General features: G+C 44.6%; 1 protein-coding gene across 3 annotated transcripts in view; it reads right to left on the bottom strand.

The window, feature by feature from the left end:
- The window catches only part of LOC118230978 (phospholipid-transporting ATPase ABCA1-like), a 39,620-nt gene that overhangs the window by 5,524 nt on the left and 13,645 nt on the right, over positions 1 to 20,451 (bottom strand). The window contains exons 8-43 of one of the 3 annotated variants that reach the window (XM_035424332.1): positions 17,029 to 17,115; positions 14,222 to 14,462; positions 13,412 to 13,551; positions 12,761 to 12,877; positions 11,153 to 11,347; positions 9,980 to 10,185; positions 9,716 to 9,892; positions 8,676 to 8,898; positions 8,327 to 8,548; positions 8,014 to 8,218; positions 7,814 to 7,927; positions 7,508 to 7,682; positions 7,281 to 7,412; positions 7,010 to 7,149; positions 6,718 to 6,855; positions 6,394 to 6,614; positions 6,122 to 6,194; positions 5,829 to 6,031; positions 5,635 to 5,686; positions 5,334 to 5,447; positions 4,872 to 5,020; positions 4,629 to 4,753; positions 4,416 to 4,514; positions 4,103 to 4,292; positions 3,903 to 3,997; positions 3,739 to 3,771; positions 3,519 to 3,624; positions 3,348 to 3,422; positions 2,605 to 2,774; positions 2,112 to 2,289; positions 1,874 to 1,989; positions 1,514 to 1,658; positions 1,128 to 1,251; positions 845 to 974; positions 452 to 572; positions 10 to 72 (exon numbers count right to left, since the gene is read on the bottom strand). In XM_035424332.1, the coding sequence (XP_035280223.1) occupies positions 10 to 72; positions 452 to 572; positions 845 to 974; positions 1,128 to 1,251; positions 1,514 to 1,658; positions 1,874 to 1,989; positions 2,112 to 2,289; positions 2,605 to 2,774; positions 3,348 to 3,422; positions 3,519 to 3,624; positions 3,739 to 3,771; positions 3,903 to 3,997; positions 4,103 to 4,292; positions 4,416 to 4,514; positions 4,629 to 4,753; positions 4,872 to 5,020; positions 5,334 to 5,447; positions 5,635 to 5,686; positions 5,829 to 6,031; positions 6,122 to 6,194; positions 6,394 to 6,614; positions 6,718 to 6,855; positions 7,010 to 7,149; positions 7,281 to 7,412; positions 7,508 to 7,682; positions 7,814 to 7,927; positions 8,014 to 8,218; positions 8,327 to 8,548; positions 8,676 to 8,898; positions 9,716 to 9,892; positions 9,980 to 10,185; positions 11,153 to 11,347; positions 12,761 to 12,877; positions 13,412 to 13,551; positions 14,222 to 14,462; positions 17,029 to 17,115 (5,094 nt within the window). Of the gene's footprint in view, positions 1 to 9; positions 73 to 451; positions 573 to 844; positions 975 to 1,127; positions 1,252 to 1,513; positions 1,659 to 1,873; positions 1,990 to 2,111; positions 2,290 to 2,604; positions 2,775 to 3,347; positions 3,423 to 3,518; positions 3,625 to 3,738; positions 3,772 to 3,902; positions 3,998 to 4,102; positions 4,293 to 4,415; positions 4,515 to 4,628; positions 4,754 to 4,871; positions 5,021 to 5,333; positions 5,448 to 5,634; positions 5,687 to 5,828; positions 6,195 to 6,393; positions 6,615 to 6,717; positions 6,856 to 7,009; positions 7,150 to 7,280; positions 7,413 to 7,507; positions 7,683 to 7,813; positions 7,928 to 8,013; positions 8,219 to 8,326; positions 8,549 to 8,675; positions 8,899 to 9,715; positions 9,893 to 9,979; positions 10,186 to 11,152; positions 11,348 to 12,760; positions 12,878 to 13,411; positions 13,552 to 14,221; positions 14,463 to 17,028; positions 17,116 to 20,451 lie in introns of all 3 variants that reach the window. The other 2 variants (XM_035424330.1, XM_035424331.1) reach the window with 2 other exon arrangements.

The following is a 20,451-nucleotide window of genomic DNA, read 5'->3' as shown; positions in this document are numbered from 1 at the left end:
GGAGCCTACCTCTCCTGGAGGGATGCCCACACAGAGGCGGTCCACGGCCGGCATGGTCTTACTCTTGTACACCTGTAGATGTGACAAACCGTGTTAAGACAGGTTCACAGCACAATCTGTACAGCTTACGTTCACCATTTTAACAGTGGAAATGTGTGCCATTCCTCTTAAATCAACTGCCACCTACTAAGTCACCAATTAACAATTTTGCAGTAAAAACACTTTTATGGTTCAAACTAACTAGTTAAAACTGACATCTGTCTGAATAAATGTCAAAGTCTCCTCCACTTGCTACTCTTCATGACATGTAATGTGGATGTTCTACACAATAATAACTACTTGCAGTAAACAGTAAGTGTTAAACCATTATTAATAAAAAAAGAAAAGTACCAGTGTATCAAGCATTACTTGAGCTCTTCAGGAAATACTCTTAGATAAAGTTCCATCTGACCTTAGTGAGCTCTCTGATCTCCAAGATGTCCGTGTGGCCTCCTCCGCTCAAGATCCTCTGCCTCTCTCTGGCTACGTCCTCATCCTCCTCACCAAGTGGCAGTAGCTTTCTGTTCAGTGACCTGCGGAGCGGTGGAATAATGGTTCATCAGTGTTCCTGTGTTTGTAGACGAATTAATGAATACCCCAGCTCTTGTGCTTTTAATTATATACAACCTTTTTCCTTATTTTTCTTTCTTTCCTTGTCCTGCTCTCCCAAAAACCCATATAAAGAGGAGTATTCTAAATTTGCCAGGTCATTACCAACTCAATGGTAATTGTGAATTTAATATCAGTGTGCATTTGCATGAAAAGATGAGTGCATGCAAAGCACAGCTCTACTGGGGATCTCTACCTGGCCTTGATGCAGAACCTGTACTGGATGAGCACAGTGATGCAGAAGAAGACCACTCCCTCCACAGCCATAGCAAAGAGGTTCTTGCCCACCATGTCCCAGGCCAGCGGGGAGCGGAAGCGGTTCTCGCCTGGAAGAACAGAGAGCAGCCATGAGGAAAGCATTCTCACCCACCCACCACCATGGATTTAACATAATAACGTTCGTATAAGGGGTCCACGGTCATTTGTCATTCCTGATAACAGCAACATGAACACATCTTGAACTTGAACTTGAATCTTACCGAATCTCTCCAGGGCATCTGCCATGGCCTGGTTCTTCACCATGTCAATCAGACCTCTGCCCAGGCAGAAGTGCGGGAAAATCAGGAACACATTCTTCAGGATGTCATTGATGCCGCCGATCTCCTGTTGGGGAAGAAGAAGTTGGAAGGATGATGTTAGATTTGCGGCTGGTCATACACATTAACAATTCAACTCCACTTTATATATCGGCATTTATTAATGTGGGTGCTACACTGTGGACACAAATACTATGTACTGTAAATTGTGCACTCTCAACAATTTTTACTCCTTGTTGTATTGTACTGCCTCTCCTTGATGGCCAGTAACCTCCATATCTATTTATCCACCAGCTTGGATAAGCTGCATCTCACAGACAGGCCCTTACGTTGTTGCCAAAGAGCTCCATGACAAAGGTGGAGATGCTGCCATTGATGCCGATGAGGATGTTGACACTGGTGAGGGCCACGTAGGCTGTGCTGGGGATCTTGAAGAAGAAGGAGGCTGGGTACATCAGCGGGGTGATGGACCAGCTGAAACATAAGGGTGCACTTTAGGGACTTGCAGCATTGCTGTGACACACAGCCTCTCTCTGCCTAACCTGTTTAGGGACTCTCTAAGTTTCTCTGGATAAAAGCATCTGCTGAATTACAACATTTAAAGGGGACATCAGGACATGCAAGTTGTCTGGCAGCTTCATGGCACAGAATTGGCCCAGGACTGACCCAGGACAGACACCACCACTCACCCATACAGCAGCAACAGCAGAGCCAGTGCCGGCAGGTTGGTAGAGGAGACGTAGGCCTTTTGTTGGAAGCAGACGAAGATGAGGATGACCAGAGTGGCAGGAACGATGTAATTGCACTGAAATGCACAAAGATGCAGACATAATGGTAAGCCCTTAGTTGCCCTTAGTTACGGAAAGTTCTCAAGGAAAAGAAGATTGGCTGGGTTCACAACAGCACTGCAATGCTGACCAGACTCACCATGTCCCACACAAAGTTGGCCAACCAGTAGAGGAAGGGCTGCACCCCACTGATGAACTGCATATGCTTGGCTTTGTTCACGCGTTCCTGGATCAGAAAGACCACAAAGCTGGCTGGCACGAAGGACATGGCGAAGATCACGCAGATGGACACCAGCACGTCCACTGAGGTAGTCATCCTGCAAGATAGCAAAATGGACGTTTACATAACTTCTTCGTGCTCTTATGGTGTTTGCTTACCATGTTAAATCTTTGCTAAATGACTAAACTGTAATTGTACAGTATCCTAAACATACACAGGAAGTATTGCCAGAAAGTATCCATCGACCACCATTAGTGTTACCCTATTAGATGTTGCTGACATATTTTGTGATTGATGAAGCTCCTCTCTGATATCTACCAGTAAGGTGACATCACACTGTCTAATTTCTCTTGTATTACCCCGGGTGTGGACTCATAACCATTCTGTAGTGAAGGCCACGTGGAAGACTTACAGTGCCACCTGTGAGAGCTGCTCCTTGGTGAGGTTGAGCGGGTGATTGAAGGCAGAAATGCCAAACTTCCTGGGGTCTTGGCCCTTTGGCAGGTTGGCACGTAGGATTCCATTGTTCATCACATTGACGAAGGCTCCGATGCTGTGCCAGCCCTTGTTGTTGAACCAGATCTGAGAAAGAGAGATGGAAAGAAGAGAAGTGGTCAGAATCATTACGTGGACATTGTTCTGCAGAGCAAAGACACGAGGTCTGAGTTCAGACGCAAGAATGTCTCAACTTGAGAGAACCGAAACTTACTGCAGACCAAAAAACCAAAAAAGGGAAATCAGTACTCTAGTTCTTTAATCCAATTTAAGACAAAGGTCAGTATATGAATTGTAACTGTCACTTCCAAGCCAAAGTACAGGCCTTACAATTCAGCCCTTGTCTTTCATGAAGGCCTTTATTTGGAAAGACAAATCTTGCCTGTTCCCCTAGTCAATGTAATACAGGATATAATTAATTAATGATGTAACCTAGCACTCCCTTGAAGAAAGGCATTTCCTAGACTACTGCCAGAAAATAGTGCATCTCAATGATCAATTTCTGATCCCTCTGTTACTATGTAAGTATGAACAGATAGCAAGTAAAATCTGTTAAGATGAGGTCTTGTTTAGCAGCAGCCAAATGGTAAATTGACTGGGACTTTGCCAGTCAAACATTGGCTTTCAGAAAGCAGAGCTATAGTGGTCCTGCCAACTAACCTTGACGTTGCTCTTTGTGTCCAGACCCTGGATGAACTGGGATAAACTCTTCAAGAAGCGGTCAGCTGCCATACCCTGACGAGAGAAGACACACATACACACACACACATTTAGCATAGGAAGAGTGCAGCAGTCTTGAAGTGATAAAGTAAGAGCAGATTCTAAGTTTACCTCTTCCAAGCTCAAGAGCTTCTTGACACGAGCGATGGCGTCATTGACCTCATCCACTGGTGGAAGAACCTGATTGCTGCTTGCCCCCAAAGAGAAGCCACCGTACCTGGACAAAAGTAGATTTGATGCAACCTTTTTCAGGATGTGACAATGTGCAAGCCAATATATCCAAGGTAAAAAATAATGTACAAGGCAATATATCTAAGGTTAGAAAACCTACCTGAATTCATTAACTGAAATCTTGTTCTTCAAGCTGTGAAAAAAAAACAAAAAAAACAGGAATTTTCTCAGTGCAAGTGCTGTAGGATTTATCTTGGGTAATGACACTTCTTTGTTTGGAATTTATTCTTAAACTGTCCTTTTTTGTCATTTTTGAAGACAAACCTTTTCCCAATGATCTGAGCATAGGTTTTCACAAGGTAGTCCGAGATATTCCTGCCCGTTAGATTCTGAAGGGTATCGGTGTCGCTAATTTTCATCTGTGCAAACATAAAGAAACACATTTTAATAGTTTGTTTGCATTTACATTGTAGCTTCATGAATTGTTGGAGAAGGACTAAGGATGGGGAGGAGCTTATATGTACCTGGGGTGGTGGGAGCCCTCCAGCTCCAGCAGGACAATCCGGAAGCATCTTCTTACGACCGTCGCAGCTGCACTCGCACATGGGAGAGGGGTTTTCCATTGTCCAATTGCCATTTTGGAAGATGTCTCGCAGACTGTCTGGAACATCTGGTATGGTCCAGTTGTCATCACCCTCTGTGCACGGAGCATCACTGTTGCCCAATAGAGAGAACACACCTTCATTATTTGCCTGATGAGTGTGTATGTGTGTATCTGTCTTTGTGTGTGAATAGGGTGTGAGTAGTCTGTCTAGGTGAGGGGGAGGTGTTACTTACAGATCAAGTTCTCCATCCATGCAGCGTGTTCCAAAACCAGGTTCATTCATCAGGGCTCCCAATAAATTCTGTGTGCTGACATCTTCAGGGGCATCATTGCTGTGAAAAGATTTGTGAAGATTTTCAAAGGCATTCCCTCCATGATGTCTCACTCAAAAAACATTCCAAATAACGTTCCAAAGGAGATGCAATAGAGGTCTGTGAGCGCCTTACCTGATGAAGGTAAACTGTTCTTCATACATCCAGGGATGCAGGGCCAGGCTGGGGTATTTTCCAAACGGAGGAACGATCAGACTGAAGACCAAGGCGATGCACACAAATACAGCAGGGAGCACGATCTGAAACCAGGAGCAATTTCATTAGACACCAGAACCACAAGAAACCGCATCTGTTTCAACAAGTTTCAACAATTATTTTACCACTTCATATGGGATCTACTTAATAATGTTATGTTACCTGGGCAAAGAAGCCTTTTCTGGAACGACGAGCATATAAGAATCTCTTCCACAGCAAGGCCACAAACTGCTGTCTCTTCAGACTCCAGCCCTTCACCTGGTACGAACCTTTCCCATCGCTGCCACTAAGCCAGTCCGTCTCCCGAGCTTCTGGGAAGGGAAGCCACTGGACATTAGCCATAGGAACAGATAGGTAGAGAATACAAGCTCAACACTGAAGGCCTTCCATTTCATAGCATGCTCTTTATTTATAACCGGAAGTGGCCTTTTCAAACAAATTATTCATTTCACTGAGAAGGTAAATTAAATAAGATGGGTACCAAAACCATAAGCCTTCGTGGTCAACTAGAGATGCACATTAAGGTAACCATACATAGCTATTAGCTAATCAAGTCGACTGCATCCAAGATGGCTGTGTTTACAGTGTGAAACCCACAGAGAGGACTGTGCATTGAGCAGCTACCTGGGTCTCCTTCAGAGTCGTGCGTGTCATGGTCATCTTCAGTGAAGGGCCTGAGGCAGCTCTGGTGATCTCCGAAAGCATGTCGGCGGTGTCTGCGTGCTGGGACGGTGCCATCTGAGCAAACGCATCACAGAGGGCATTCAGTCACCGCCTCATTCTGAGACCTTTAACTGGGTTAACCATACTCTGATAATATACTCTGGAATATTTATTGCAGGCATTCATTTTGTAGATTTGTATTGCTGGATACTGGAGAAAAATGCACAAAAAATAAAATGCATGGCACCTAAAAATGACTTACCTGAGATGATTTCAGTGTCAACCCCACTGTCCTCTGCCACTTTTAGGAATATCTACAACAAAGTGGAACCACATTAGGAAAGTAGGTGACCCAGGTGATATTCTTCCGCTGGACATGTCCTGCTACAGTCCCCGTATCTCTATAGCCAGACTTGTATGTACACATTTGAATAACTACACGAGATACCGACTCACCTCTTCCAGGCTGGTGTCAGAGATGCCATAGCTGGAGATCCCCAGGTCTGAGAGGCGGTCATCGATCTCGTGGAAGAGCTCAACAAAAGCCCCATCTTTAGCCGACTCATAGGGCAGCACATAGATGAGCTCGTGGCCCAGGTCCTCTACCATCCGTGCGGCGGGAACGTGCTTGAAGATCACGTGGGAGATGAGGGAGACGTCTGGAGGGATATGTGGCATTAATGCGGTCGAAGTAAGGTCCATTTTCATTTTTGTTTGGTCCAACAGGGACATGGCCCCCTCAAGCTTACCAATCGCAGTGGTTTCGCTTTCATGCTCACTGCCGAGACCGGCATCAGAGCTGCTCTGGGAGATACTGTCCTCCTGCAGGGGACATCAATACATATCAGCTTGTCCTATTCATTAATATTCATATTTTGTGACATTATAAATTACAAAAAAAAGCAACTTCAACTCTCATGAATGTAATAGAACCGTTAACTTTAAAAACATCCATCTGCTGGAATGGTCATGAGAGCATAGAGAGCGTGGTGTATGGTCAAGTATAGAAGCTGCTGCTCACCTTTTTGATAAAGGACATGGTGCTGCTTGAGTTCCTGCAGGAGCTGAGTGTTATGTCCATGTCCTTCTTCACCAGGGTCAGGTAGTAGCCTGTTCCCAGCTGGTTCTTCAGGAAGAGCGAGGAGCCAGCACAGCACAGCTTGCCATGGGAGATGATGGCGATGCGGTCGGCTAGGATATCGGCCTCGTCCATGTGGTGGGTGGAGAGGATGATGGTACGTCCTGTAGAGAAACAGCCAATCAGGTCACATTCTTAAGCACTTCCTTTCCCTTTCATTGACTATCAGACAGAAGGCTGCCAGAGGTGTGAGGAAGCAGAATCTACCTTGGCGGTACTTGAGCAGTAGGTCCCAGATGCCTCTGCGAGCGTAAGGGTCCACACCAGCCGTGGGCTCATCCAGAATGACAACCTTTGACCCGCCGACGAATGCCAAAGCAACTGACAGTTTCCTCTGCGTTCCACCTGCAAGACACCAAACAATCAACGATGAACCAATTCATCTAATTTCTCCTAATGTTTATTATCCCATGTAAACTGCTTCCAAATCCAAAGGTCTGATTATTTTTAAATATTTGTTCTGTTCTTCTTTTTAAAAAAATTGTTACAAGTCTCTTACCAGACAGTGTATTAGTTTTGGACCGGCGTTTGTGCGGCAGGCCCATGTCTGTGATCATGTGCTCCATTTCAGCCTTCACTTCCTCCTCGGTTAGCCCCTTAAGACGAGCGTAGAACCAGATGTGCTCCTCCACAGTCAGCCTGAACAATTCAGAGAGGAAAGACAAAGTTATAAAGGTTAATTCACCACCACCGTATTTAATGATCTGGGTCAAAGTTCTTGATTTTACTGCCTGCTATAGGCAAGAAGAGTAACCGACTGTAGCACGTACATGCTGAAGAGAACGTTGTGCTGTGGGCACACACCCAGGTCCCGTCGAATGGAGCTGAGCTCGTTGCGGATGTCCTTGCCCATGATGTAAGCAGTGCCAGAGGTAGGGGGGAACAGCCCGGTCAAGATCGACCTGCAAAACATACAAAGGCGCATCGTTCAGCTTAATCGCCCAGACGGACCTGGTTACAGTGAAAGCTTTACATGGAAGTCAGTTGGTGCACTCACATGGTAGTGGTCTTGCCCGCTCCATTGTGGCCCAGGAAAGAGGTGATCTGACCCTCGTAGAAGCCCAGACTCAGCCCGTCCACCGCCAGCTTGTTTCCATTGCTGTACACCTTCACCAGGTTCTTGATGTAGACGCCAAGCTTCAGGTGGCTAGGCTCCTCCTCAATGCACACAGCTAAGGAGCCAGAATGAGAGATGGACAGTGACCTTTCCAACATAGATTTATTAGAATTGACCTTTATAAGTCAGGATGAAATTCAGACACACTTTTTTGGCTTTGTTTTAAACATCTAGTCCCACACTTACCTTCTGCATTTCCTTTCTTTCCTAGTGGGATCGAGCTTCTTGAGTCCCCATCTTCCCCAAACCAGTAGGACTTGGTAAAGGGGAAATACCATGGCCTAGGGATCCCATACTGGCCTGAAGGACATCAGCAAAAAGTTAAGGACACAAAAACACAAAGCACCCCCTTCCGCACGCGCCCTTTACCAGCGAAAAATGCATACCTGGGAAGACGGCCTCGATGTACCAGGTCATGACCCCATAAAGGAAAGCGTCGAAGTACATGAGGATTATGGAGGTGGTGAGGCTGTAGCGGTCTTCCTCCAGAGGGCTGGCCAACAGGTTTCCCCACTGGATGCCCACCCCCTGCTCCTCAAACAGTGCGAAGTACTCGCAGCCATATCCAAAGGCGACTGGGGACAGCAGGCTCTGCAGCACAAAGACATTCACCATGAGGCCTGCGAGCAGGACACTGAAGGAGTTCTGCTCCTGAATTCAACATGAGACCCCCCCTCAAGAACTCCTGCTGTCACTCACGGCAAAGACTTTGACGCCGAAGCCCACGTAGTCCTCCCAGGCCACGCACAGCACGTAAGGCAGATAGAGGGTGAAATAGATGATGCCGCCGCAGGCCGCTGCCAAGTTAGCGCGGGAGAAGACAGTGGTGATAAGGAAGCACTGCATGATGGTCACCACGGCGAATGAGGCAAGGAACAGGAACACCACCCCTGGGTCACTGTAGGGCAGGAGATTACCCATCTGTGGGGGCAAAGGATGGGGAGAATGGGGCAATCAAGAGGCTGCGACAGCAACTGGACATAGCCTCAGACTTTCCATCATACCCATTGTTAATCTGTGTGCTAAGAACTGTGCAATATGGGCGCACCTTGAGGAGGAGCACCAGCAGGGAGGCGCTGGCGAGCAGGGGGATAAGGCTGCTGATGAACCAGCTCAGCCACAGGATTCCATTGTCCAATCCCATGATCCTCATGGTCTCCTTCAGACGTGCCTCCTTCTCATACACCACACCCTTGATGATGATAGCCACTGAGTACATCCAGGCCAGGGTCATGAAGAGGGGCATGGAACGGCTCATCACACGCAGGAACCTGGTACAAAAGCAGGAGGGTAGAGTGTCAAAACACAAGGAACTGACTCCAAAAGCATCCCAGCCAGATGCATTAAAACTGGATATCATACATCCAGAAAACATAATGACATAAACAGGTCATTCAGCCCAACAATGCTTGCCATTTTCCTAACTAAATTGTACCTAGTACTCTCTTTACTTACAGGCTAGAAGATGGTATCCATCACCATATCAAATCTGTTCTTGAAAACTCCCAGAGTCTCTGTCTCTACTACATGACCTGGCAGACAATTTCACACATTGGCTACTCTCTGCTTGAGTAAATCCTTCCTAATGTCTGCAGAATTTACCTTTTCCTAATTGCCACAGAGGCCAAAGCATGGGGCGAAAACATCAGCCGCCTGACGCGTGCAAACTACATATGAACAATGGTAACCCTCAGAGAAGAACTATTATTGGTCAAAGGTGAACTAGTTCATCCAGACTGAATTCAGTCATTGTAATCATCTCGTAATGATTAATTGGCAGGCGGGTCAAAGTTTAGACATAACACCTGCTCTGACTTATATGCATTTGACTGCACTGTGTTCATAAAGCAAATATGAATTTCAGCATCACCAGAAGTCCAGGGAATTAACAGAAACAGACACACCCGGTCCAGAGGTGAAGGCAAACACAACAAGGTTGTGTGACCTTTACAGCTCCTGTTTTTTTAAATCTGAGCAAAACCCTTTGAGATTCAAAGATATGCAAGGCGGTATGCAAACAGGTTCTATCATTATGCTTATTATGACTTATTATGACTATATGCTTATTATGCATTATGCTCTACTCACATGTCGTCCACATAGCAGGGGTATGGCATCTGCTGAATGTACACCCCAATCTTTTCTTTGGTGCCGGTGACCGCACGAATGATGCCTTGCTCAATAATGTCCTGAAGGTAGGAGAACCCGCCCCAGATGTAGCGCAGGTCTTCAAAGGGGTCAGCTCTGGGACCGGGATCCCAATACCTGCACACAAGACAGAACTGCCATTTTAAACACTCACAAGCCAGCAAGAGCCTAAGGAGGGACTTGAGTCTTGAGTGTGGGCCTTACCCGTCTTTGATCTTGTTGGTTCGTTCCACATTGTCGATGTCCATGCGGATCTTGTAGTTGACTTTTGGAGGCAGCTCAGAGCTGCCAGACTTGATGTCTGGGAACACAATTCCAGCCCAGAACTTTCTGTCGTCCAGCAAACTCATGGATTTGTTTACCAGCCTTTCTTCATTTGCCACAGGCTCCAGCTTATCAAAGTTGATACACTTTGGAAACAAACAGAAACAGCCAATCAAATGTCTGAACAGTTGGGCGATTCTGAGCAGTGACTTGATCTAGTGGCCTTTCATGATAATGTTACATCACAATTCAAACAAAGGGATGAAACTGTAAACAGTTCCAAATTTTTCCTATTTTGTAAACATTCCACATGGGCTTTCTGCCCAAAACTTTTACCTGTTTATAATAACATTTAAGTAGGTTGCAGGGCTGTTTTACAAACTTTACGCCTTACACATATATACTTAGTTTAGTAACTCAGTAGACCCGTTATATTTCATTTTCTCAAAAAAAAAATTAAATAATTTGATTTACTCAGAATAAATTACTGTTTATTTAAATTATTCTACTAATTATTTCTTCACTTGTGGAGAGAAAATGTCAAATTCAAGCAGATATGGCCCTTGGATACTACAGTACAAGACAGCCTCTGTAGCAGATAAACAATTATGTTGACCTGGTACATCAACCTTACCATGATAGTCCAAGAATTATTCAAATGTATGTCCCCAGGGGTTTGAAAGGATGCATTAAATACCATTAACTCCTTGGGCTTTTTTCCTCATTCAGTTCCTCTCCAGGGGAGGTCATGTGACTGTATAAAATATAGGCCACCATGCTCCATGCTAGAGATGGCTATGGAAACCGTATTGTGGTAAGCTCTTTAAAAATACAGCTTTCAGCGTGCCCACAAATTCTGTGAGGATTATCTTGACTGCATAAGCCAATTTCACTTCTTGTTTTCTTGCAAGCGATTTCGCAATTTCGTCGGGTATGATGTCAATGGTGCTGAGCTGTCATTTCGAGAGAGCAGCACGAAGAGGGAATGCTGTCTTCCCTGCATGTGTTGGTCTGTCTGTATGCTGGTATGTGATAAAGCATGCATGAGTAAGAAAGAGAAAAAGACAAAAGAAAGAAAGGGAAAGCCTGGATGAAAGAGAACCAGACCCCTACCTCCATTAAGTGCGTGATGGTCTGCATAGCCTGATCGGTCTCGTTGAATACGTCCCTCCAGGTAAAGGCAGTGCCAGGGGGACGCGTGTCCTCAGACTGCTTGGACAGGAAGCTGGCCACTTCCTCCACTGTCCAGTTTGTGCCGGTTAGCTGGGAGTCAAAGAAGTGGGCGCTGCCGTTGTTCTGAAGCAGAGTCTGTAATGGAGGAAGCAGAGGGAGAACCATTGTGGTTCATCAAAATCAATAATCAGTACAGTACTTACTGCTCAGCACTGTTGTTACTGTACAATATGGTCACTGATTTCATCACTGCTAATCTTTAGTACAGTAATAAACTAAAGTAATAGCCCTAACCCTCAAAGCTGTCAATGTTGATTAACCTGTTTTATCATAGAGCCTTTAAATCGTGTGATAATATTTTCAAGAGAGGGGCATAAGTGTGTTTTCAGGCAAAAAGAAAGCAATAAACTTTCATTTACATACCTAAAGCATAGCATACATACAAGTGTGTCAAAACTGTTATAATATTGAAATATAACTGTAGTGAATCTGTCAGATAAAAACTGCTATCTTAAAGCCAAATTCAACACATTCTCATAAACTGTTTTAGATCTAAAAAAGAGAAAACATAGTAAACTTCATTACCAAACACAATACCTGACCAGCATCTTCTTCACAAACAAGTATGGAGGTACAGTAAGTCACTGTGTGTTACATCCCAAATTAGACCACAGGGCTGCAGTGCAGTAGCATTTGAATGCAGGTAGTGTGTGAGCCCATTATGCATGTGTACACACGTATGAGTGTGAGCGTGCGCGCGTTTGGCACACACTAGAGGCGGAGCCGATAGCTGCGGAGAGGCCTTTCAGGCCTAACGTGCCGTGACATGATCTCCACAGCTGCTCAGAGCAAGGAGCAATTATGCAGCCTACACATTAAACGCCCACATCCACTGCACCGACAGCCAAATGCCAAGCCCTGACACACAGAACACCATGTAGATGTACCAGCTGCTTCTCACAGCTCTGATGGGCTTTCCTTTTCTTTCAGTCAGACCAAGAGTACTGCACAGCATTGCAGTGTGTCGCAGGGATGAGAAATTACTCATGGTTTGTTTTTTTATGTCCGTTTCTGGTGTGATTCAATGTCAAGGACAGTTGCAGAGCAACCACACTGTTTTGTAAGTTCACATCTTCATTCTCCATTCAATTTCTGAGATAAATATTCATTAAAAGATTTTTACCTTTATGAGAATAAACCCATTTCCCAGACAGTACAGGCTGTGCTTGTTTGGTGAAATCTGATTTGCTTGAATAATTCTACCCCCAGGCTTTTTAAATGGAAAGCAGCTGTTGTGCACTTCTTTACATGAATATGTGTGCTGTGTGTGTGTGTGTGTCAACGTGTGTGTGCGCGTGTTAAATGACGTGGTTGCTTTCATATTGGTACTTTAGATTTTCTTCCCATCAAATCATTTTGTTTTGTTTCTAGCCTCCCCTGGTAGTGACAGTGGGTATGTATGATATTGAATATTTAACACTGAAAAGAGTACAATTATCCATTTGTTGAATTAAGTCTAAAAATGTTACTGCGTGTGCTGAGACCTACCCGGACCAGGTCCATCTCTTCACCATTCTCCAGGAAGTTCCAGACTTTGGGTCTCATCTCCTCCCACATGCCGCCCAGGTCCCGAAGAACGCCCAGCTCCTGAAAGGTCCTGTTGACCTGTGAGCAGGAGAGGGGACCATTATGACCAGGTCATAAGCTCCAACTATGTATTTACTATCTTCCCTATGCACTATAAAACCTTAAACAATACAAGCGTGCAGCAGGAATAATATAAGTGATTTACAGCCAACAAAGAAAACTTTTTAAATACATGCCAAAACAATATAAATTAGTCATTTTAATATAAGTGTGTTTCCATCTTAATGCAGTTTCTCTGCAAATACAGTGAAATGAAAATTGCAACTACTATTCTGAATGGAAACATTTTAGCATAGATTTTTTATAATCTTCTTGAACAAAGTTTTTTTTATCTCACAGTTTTCCCCTATCAACGTATAACAATAATACTGACAGCACAAAATAGTAAATGCTGCTTTGAGGAGAGGGAAAACTAATTTTGCACATTTGTACCCCGATTTACAAAAAAAGGCAAAATAAAATCTCAATTTCAGCCAATGAACATATAGGAGCACTGTAAAAAGGAGTATTCCATGAGGAGTACTGATTACTCTCCCCCGGAGAGTTCCGCACCTCCTTGATGATCCTCTGAGTGGCGGGGGTGTCTGGGGTGTAGAGGATCTTCCCCACCAGCAGGGGCTTCAGGGCCCTCCAGATCATGCGGGAAATGGGACTGGACTCCAGGTTCATCATTATGCTGTTGCAGTAGGGAGCTGAGGGAGACGGAGCGGGGTCAGCGAAGAAGAGCAGCCTTCAATTTCAATTTTAGCTACAAAACAGCCAATGTCAGCGGCCAAAAGCAGCCAATGTCAACAGCTGTCACTTTGTTTGCCCAAGCAGGAAAGATCCAGAAACATGATACATGATAAATATTTTCACATTCCTCAATAAAAACAACTATCTACTCTCTTTAATAAAACGTTTCTTAATTTGGATGAAATATTTTGACTATGGTGATTAATTTGGACATTAAGAATCTGTGTGGTCCTAGAGTGACCAAATTGCTAACAAGACATAAAAGAGTAAAACCAACAGTAATGGTGACTCAGAGCTATTGGTAGTATATGTATATATATATATATATATCTATATGTATATATAGATATATATATATATATATATATAAAAATACCTATATCAGTAGTTTTCAGGTCATGTAGCTCAAAAGTCATGTACGTCATCTATGTAGCCCTTTAGTTCTAAAGCTAAAAAATTGCGAAAGCTCCCTGCTAAACACTAGACAGGGATGCATGTGGATGCTTATGCGTTATTTGCCACAGGTAGAAGGAATGTTTGACCCTTCTACCGACTGATGACTCATCGCTGGTGGGCAGCGCGGTGGTTCGTTTTAAGGAAAGATTGGCGGGATCGGCCGAGACTCACTGGAAGAGTTGTCGTAGACGGGCACGGGCTCGTCCTCGCTGCTGTTCTTGTTGCCGAAGAGGGCCTGGTAGTTGCTGTCTTCGTACCAGTTGAGGGATTTGATCTTGAGGCCGCCGCCCTCAGGGTGGCCGCACACGATGCGCGACACGGCCTGGTACAGGTGGCTGGGCGAGGTGGTGGCGTTCTCCTTCAGGTACAGGATCTCATTGCGCATGTCCTTCCAGCTCTTCATGCTGGCCAGCTGTACGGAGGGAGGGGGATGATGGACAGGTCGGCCATTAAACATCACTGTGTAGCACTAGGGCCCAGCAATATTAAGAAACAGCTCACATCTCTAACCAACATACAGAGTGATTGCACCATCATAATATTTTTGCTCAATTGCTTTGGGAGCACAGGGACCACCTACAAAAGGTATCTGCAGTGCCTTCTAGAGCAGAATACTTTTATTATTAAAATAAAGCACAAGCCACATGACCTTTGTCAACTGACTGGACTACCATAAGCTGACAAAGCTTACTGACCGCAGATTGTCTGATTTAATATTTCCTGGTTTTATTTATTAACTGGTAACACTGTATGCCTTCAGACAGACAGGGTGTATACCAAAACCAACTGAAAACGCAGACCAACGACAGGTAAGTGAGCCTGAAAATCTTGTTCCTAACCGATTCGCGTTCATCAGAATGCGGCATCCTGCGGGAACACTACAGGGGTAAAGCCTAAAAAAGCCACAGTGCTGAATATGTAGTAAGTCTGTACTTTCCATTGTGTGATTTCAGGACCGTGACACGCACGATCATTCGGTCCGACTCGCCCTGAGCTCAGTTTTCCTCGCAGAAAGGAACAAAGGAAGCCAGGGAGGAGAAGGAAAAAAAAAAAAACAAGCTGGAGGGAAAGTTACTGTCGGGCATGTTCCCGACGAGGCAGGCAGTCTGTGTGACACCGGGAGCCTCCTAGAGACAGGAACTGCTGTTTAAAATCGGTAGGTGTGTCGGTGCGGGGTGGGTCCGTAGTGCACAGCCACATCAGCAAGTTGGCTGGCACGTGCTCTCAGTCAGGTTTAATACCGCACCGAGAGCCCGCGCATGTGTGGCTCACGCTGTAGACAGCTGGAGCCTGAACTCCTTCACCGGCTCTACATGTTCAACTCTGACCGATAAAGGGAAAAATAAAGGTCTCCTCCATCTCTGTCTCTCCCATCCACACAATGGGGCCCCAGAAGAAAGGGCTGAGCAGGAGCTCTGGTGTCTGGGCACGCCAGCAGCGCTGCGTTCAGCCGGGCTGAGTAACCCGAGACGGAAGGATCCCCTCCCTCCCACGGACAGCCGGGGGTTACTAGAGTTCAGCTCTCCGCCGCTGCCTCCTTCCAAAAGAACAAAAAGCAAATGCAGGGGGAGGGGGCGCCAAAGCGGGGGGGGATGGTCTTGCCACTCTACTTAACACTTTTTTTTTTCTTCTTTGGGTAAAAGGTACGGTCTCCTTTTCAGCTCTTCCGCGTGACCAGACGGAAAGCCTTTTCCGCCCAGAGAAGTTTCTGTCCACTCACGCCATATGGCAAATGAATCAGGGGGAAATGCTGACTCTTTTGTCTCCCTGCGAGTTCACGGCTTGTTACACAACCGACGGCCGTTTCCACCGCGACCAGCTCTAAAACCGGCACAGCTGGGCCAGACGTTCAGGAGAACGAGGTCTCATGACTCCGGTTCGCGGGGTTCAAGTTTTCCTGGCGGCTTCTCCCTGCGATGCTGGCTCCTTTGTGCGGTTCGTCTGCGAGACGGCGTCGTGCCGTGAAGAGCAGACGCGGCGGCTCTACCGCTCGGTTCCCGCTCACACGCACACCGCTTTTCCCATTCGACGGGACTGCAGTTACGGGAATCCGATTGCACCATTAAGTTGCAAACAATTCTCGAAACTCTCGGGCTTCCTAAATTTCAGTGATTTGTTGAAGTGTGAGCATCCCTTCCCACCCTATTGTCCCCTTGCTGATGCATACAGCGTTTGCGATAGCTTTGTCTCTAGAGAACTTCACAGCTAGATTGGTAAAAATGTGGGGGAAGCAGCTGATACCCCCCTCGCCCCCACACAGCAGGGAATCTGCACTGCCAGCCCCCAACACCTGGCTTCCCCATCCCGCACCCTCACGGGATTGATTCATCAGCACCTCTCAGAACTAAAAAAAACACTCCTTAATTACTGTTTTGGGGCTCCGGTGCTGTTTGCTTAGACACTAAAGCTGTAGCTGCCGATTCACCTTAGCTACCTTTGATAGATAACCCAATTCATACAGTGGTGTTTGACTTCCTACATATTAAGAGAACAAGGGTGCCGAAAAACAAACATTCACAACACAGACAGAAAAATAACAGCACTGCTGTTTTATAGAGGCCTCAGGGAAGATAAAAACAGAGCAGCCCTCTCCAAAAACACAAGCAGTGTCCTTGAGGAAAGGGTGAAGGCTACAGTGGTTTATCTCCAAAACTCTAAAACAAATAATTTGCCTAGAACATTAAAAAAAGAAAAACACTATGGTCTCTTTACAGAAAAAAACAAGAGTCCTTAAATAAATAAAAAAAAATCTATAGTCTCATCCCCATTCCTACGTAAAAGCTGGTGATGATGGGAAAGACAATGCTTGGATTTTCCATAAGTATTTCCTTTCCCTCCTCCAAGTCACCTTTTGTGTGTTAAGAACTCTGATGCAAAATGACTGCCATGCTTATAGGTGGGTGGGTGGTGGTTGAGGTGAGCTTCCCCTCTACACAGTAAAGCTACTTATGGTTGTTAATGAAGGTGAGCTTGCTTACCTCCACTGTGAGTGCACCCAGGCTCTCTAGCAGATTGTCTGTAGCCTCAGAGACCTGCTGGAGGGCTTCGGGGTCAGGCTTCACATCCTTATGTGGGTGGACAAGAGAGAGTGTCAACACGGACACAGGGACAGAATAACAGGCAAAGGGTAAAACCAACATGGCCCCCCACATTCACACCGCAGAACTTTTGCAGCGTAATTTCCTGACAGCAACCTATTCCAGACTTTCACACTCGTACAAAGAGAAGACTACTCCACAGCTGCGAGGCTTATCTTTTCCTCTCACATATTCAGTTTTGACATCCATCTCCTGGAAATGTGATTTTTAAAAAAAAGTTTTTAGAAGAGTAAAGCTAAAAAAGCAAAATTATACTAGAGATGTGTGCAAAAAATGTCAGCTTGTTTGTACGATCATGTGACAGCATGACTCCTGGCACCCAAATACACTGACCAAATTCCAACTAAAAACCACATTTTGTCTTAACGTGTAAGTCAGCTATAACTATTAATCAGGCTTTTATTTCATTTTTGAAGAAAAAAAGTATGCAAAAGCATGACTCAAACAAATGAACTAGTTTAATGCCTCTGCTGCCCTTTGTAAAAGCCCTTTGAATCCCAATATCTTTAAAGAAAAAGGGGAGGTGTTTATACAACACGTCCTTACAAGTTTTTTTATTTAAAAAAAACCTGAAAACTCAACACGACACAGTTTGGCTCTGGCCCTAAAACTTCCAATTATCATTCAAATGTACGAACATCTATTCTTTGCCCCTGGCAGTTATTCACAGTGCCACAGAGTTTAGACTTCTTGCTAAGTAGGTCTATAGCCTGAATTATATTTATCTATGTCAATTATAATGTCACAAATCCAATACTTTACTTTATCTGACTGTTCCTTTTTGTGGAATTTTATCCAGTGGCTGTAAATGGCATAATCAAAGACCTAAAACTCAACATGATAGAAGTATTCCTCTGTGGTTGTATATACAGTATTTCTACACTAATTAATTGCCTTTCACCAGCACCTACCCGTTCCTCATTCGTTTCTGCAATGCCAACTGCCTTACTGTTCTCTCCTCTCATTAAACTTTGCAGAAACCAACTGTGCCAAAGCTTTATTTAAAATTGTTAGTTCCCATATGCAGTATAGTGGGCAACATTTCCAGCACTGTCATAAGCCGCGTTTCCACCAAAATTACCCGGAACTTTCAGTCCCAGGAACTACTTTACCAGGAACTAAAAGGTTCCTTCAGCCAATGGTTGTCTGCGTTTCCACCGGGGTCTAAAGTACCGCGAAGATTAGGCAAATTAGCCCACTGACGTTGTCGTCGGTCCATCTGTCATATGATTTCTTCTGTAACCCCATACTACCACCGAAGTAGCCTACATTATTTTCTAATAACCGGGACAGCACGGAGGGGTTTATTCCACATATATACAACGGGTTACCAACAATGACTATATATGGTTACTTTCGTATTTATTGATTTTCATATATCCTCTCAAACACATTCATTAACAGCAGAAAACATGCACACGTTGTAAAGAATTTGCTGTTTTATTACTTTCTCGTCGTCAATTCCATATAGGCCAATCGCAAAATGACAAGAATAGAACGAAAACTCGGACTTTCGTGAAAATGTAAATTAGTAGTGGTACAGCCACCGTTTGCTTTCCTTCGAAGTTACTGCTAGCCGAGCAGCGAAGTGTGCCCTCCAGATGCGAACCATGCACCATAAATGAGTCCATAGTCTTCCTGGTCTTTTCGTGGAATTGAAAAATGGCAGTAAAATTGAGTAAAATTACGGCAGTCTTTAAAAGCTAAAGGGAAGATTACTAGAATTAACCTGTTATTTTACCCGGATAAAAAGTGCGGAAGGTGATTTCCAGTTTGCTTGTACTGTATCACCAATGTTAATTATGCAGAACTACCGCATACCTCACATAACTGTATCAAACGTTTTGAGTCAATTACAACGGGCTAACAAAGAAAATCCGGAAGAAAATATTCAGCAACCGAATTAATCCGTTTGAATGTTTTGGTAGCCTACGTAATATGCTGTCCCAGCACGAATGCTTAGCATTTTATAAAACGAATACTAAAGCAAGAAAAGAACAGAAGAGCACACGTTATAATTCCAAGACGTTGACAGGCTATAACCAAAAGTAGGCTACTGCGCCGCATAACATACAAGTTTGATTTGAAGTTATTATGAAAATAAATTGGTTTGCCGCTGCATATTTTCAAACATGGCGGGTAATGGCGGAAAATAAATACAACACAAATGCTACGAGTACTCGACCAATCAGAAATGTTCAGCGCTGCAAGCTCCACCCAAAAGGTTCCTGTACTTTCGGAAAGTACTACCCCCCGAGCAGGAACGTTTTGGGGGGTAAAACAAAGCCCCCAGAACTAAATTTAGACCCTAGTTCCTGCGGTGGAAACGCACTGAGTTCCTCAAAAGGTTCCTAGTTCCGGGGTATAGTTCCTGCGGTGGAAACGCGGCTATATTTACCTTTAAGCTATAAATTATGACAGTTAGTCAAGCACCTGCACTGATCTCTGGTGCATTTTTCTGCTTCTGTAACTTTGTGAACCACCAATCAAATAACTTTGTTTTTCAGCAGAAAAGGATCACCAGTACGTTAGCTGTTTCTGAGTGAGATAAGAGGAATCTCCCTGCACCCCTATTGGTTAAACTTAGTCTTTAACAAAGCCTTCTCTTCCAGCACCACCTCTGCCAACTAAAAAGGCAGTCTAGCATACTGTTTAGGGAACTGGGCTTGTAAGACCCTCATGTCACACTTACTGAAGTCTAACCAAGCGAATAAATTACATGTGGTACAACTACATTCACTGGATAAACAGAGCAGGTCTACTAATGCTTGCAGGGCTTCATGGTTGCAGGTTTGATTCTTAGGTGGGGCAATGATTTTGTGCCCTGGAGCAATGTAGTTGAAATGCTTCAGTAAATAGCTGTATAAATGTATTATGTATAAAAATGTCTTATTTTTTCTTTTTAATTGGGCGCAATTGGTCATTTGGAATGGCGAATTGTTTGGAACTGCAGCTGCGTACATGCGCGAGAACCAAAGAAATGTCTAATTTTAATATCTAAAAATAAACACTTACATGACACACTTACTCAATCTAACCAACCGAATAAATTCCACATGCAGCATAACTATATTCACTGGATAGACAGCGCAGGTATTCTTATGCTTACAGGACCAAACTGGGGCTGCCAAAACGATCCTACCAAAGGTACACTTGACCTATCCAGTCACATGTCTGTAGCTTCCCACGTAGAAAAAAAAATCAATGGCATTCCAGAAAATGAATAACATGACCGTCAAAAAAAACATCTAAGGTTCTATTTCGCAATAGCTGATGTGGTCAGACTATGAGACCCCACATGGC

Source organism: Anguilla anguilla, chromosome 7, assembly GCF_013347855.1.
Source record: "Anguilla anguilla isolate fAngAng1 chromosome 7, fAngAng1.pri, whole genome shotgun sequence".
Lineage (NCBI taxonomy): Eukaryota > Metazoa > Chordata > Actinopteri > Anguilliformes > Anguillidae > Anguilla > Anguilla anguilla.
Note: the sequence above shows the minus strand (reverse complement) of the source record. Positions and strands in the feature narration are given on the sequence as shown.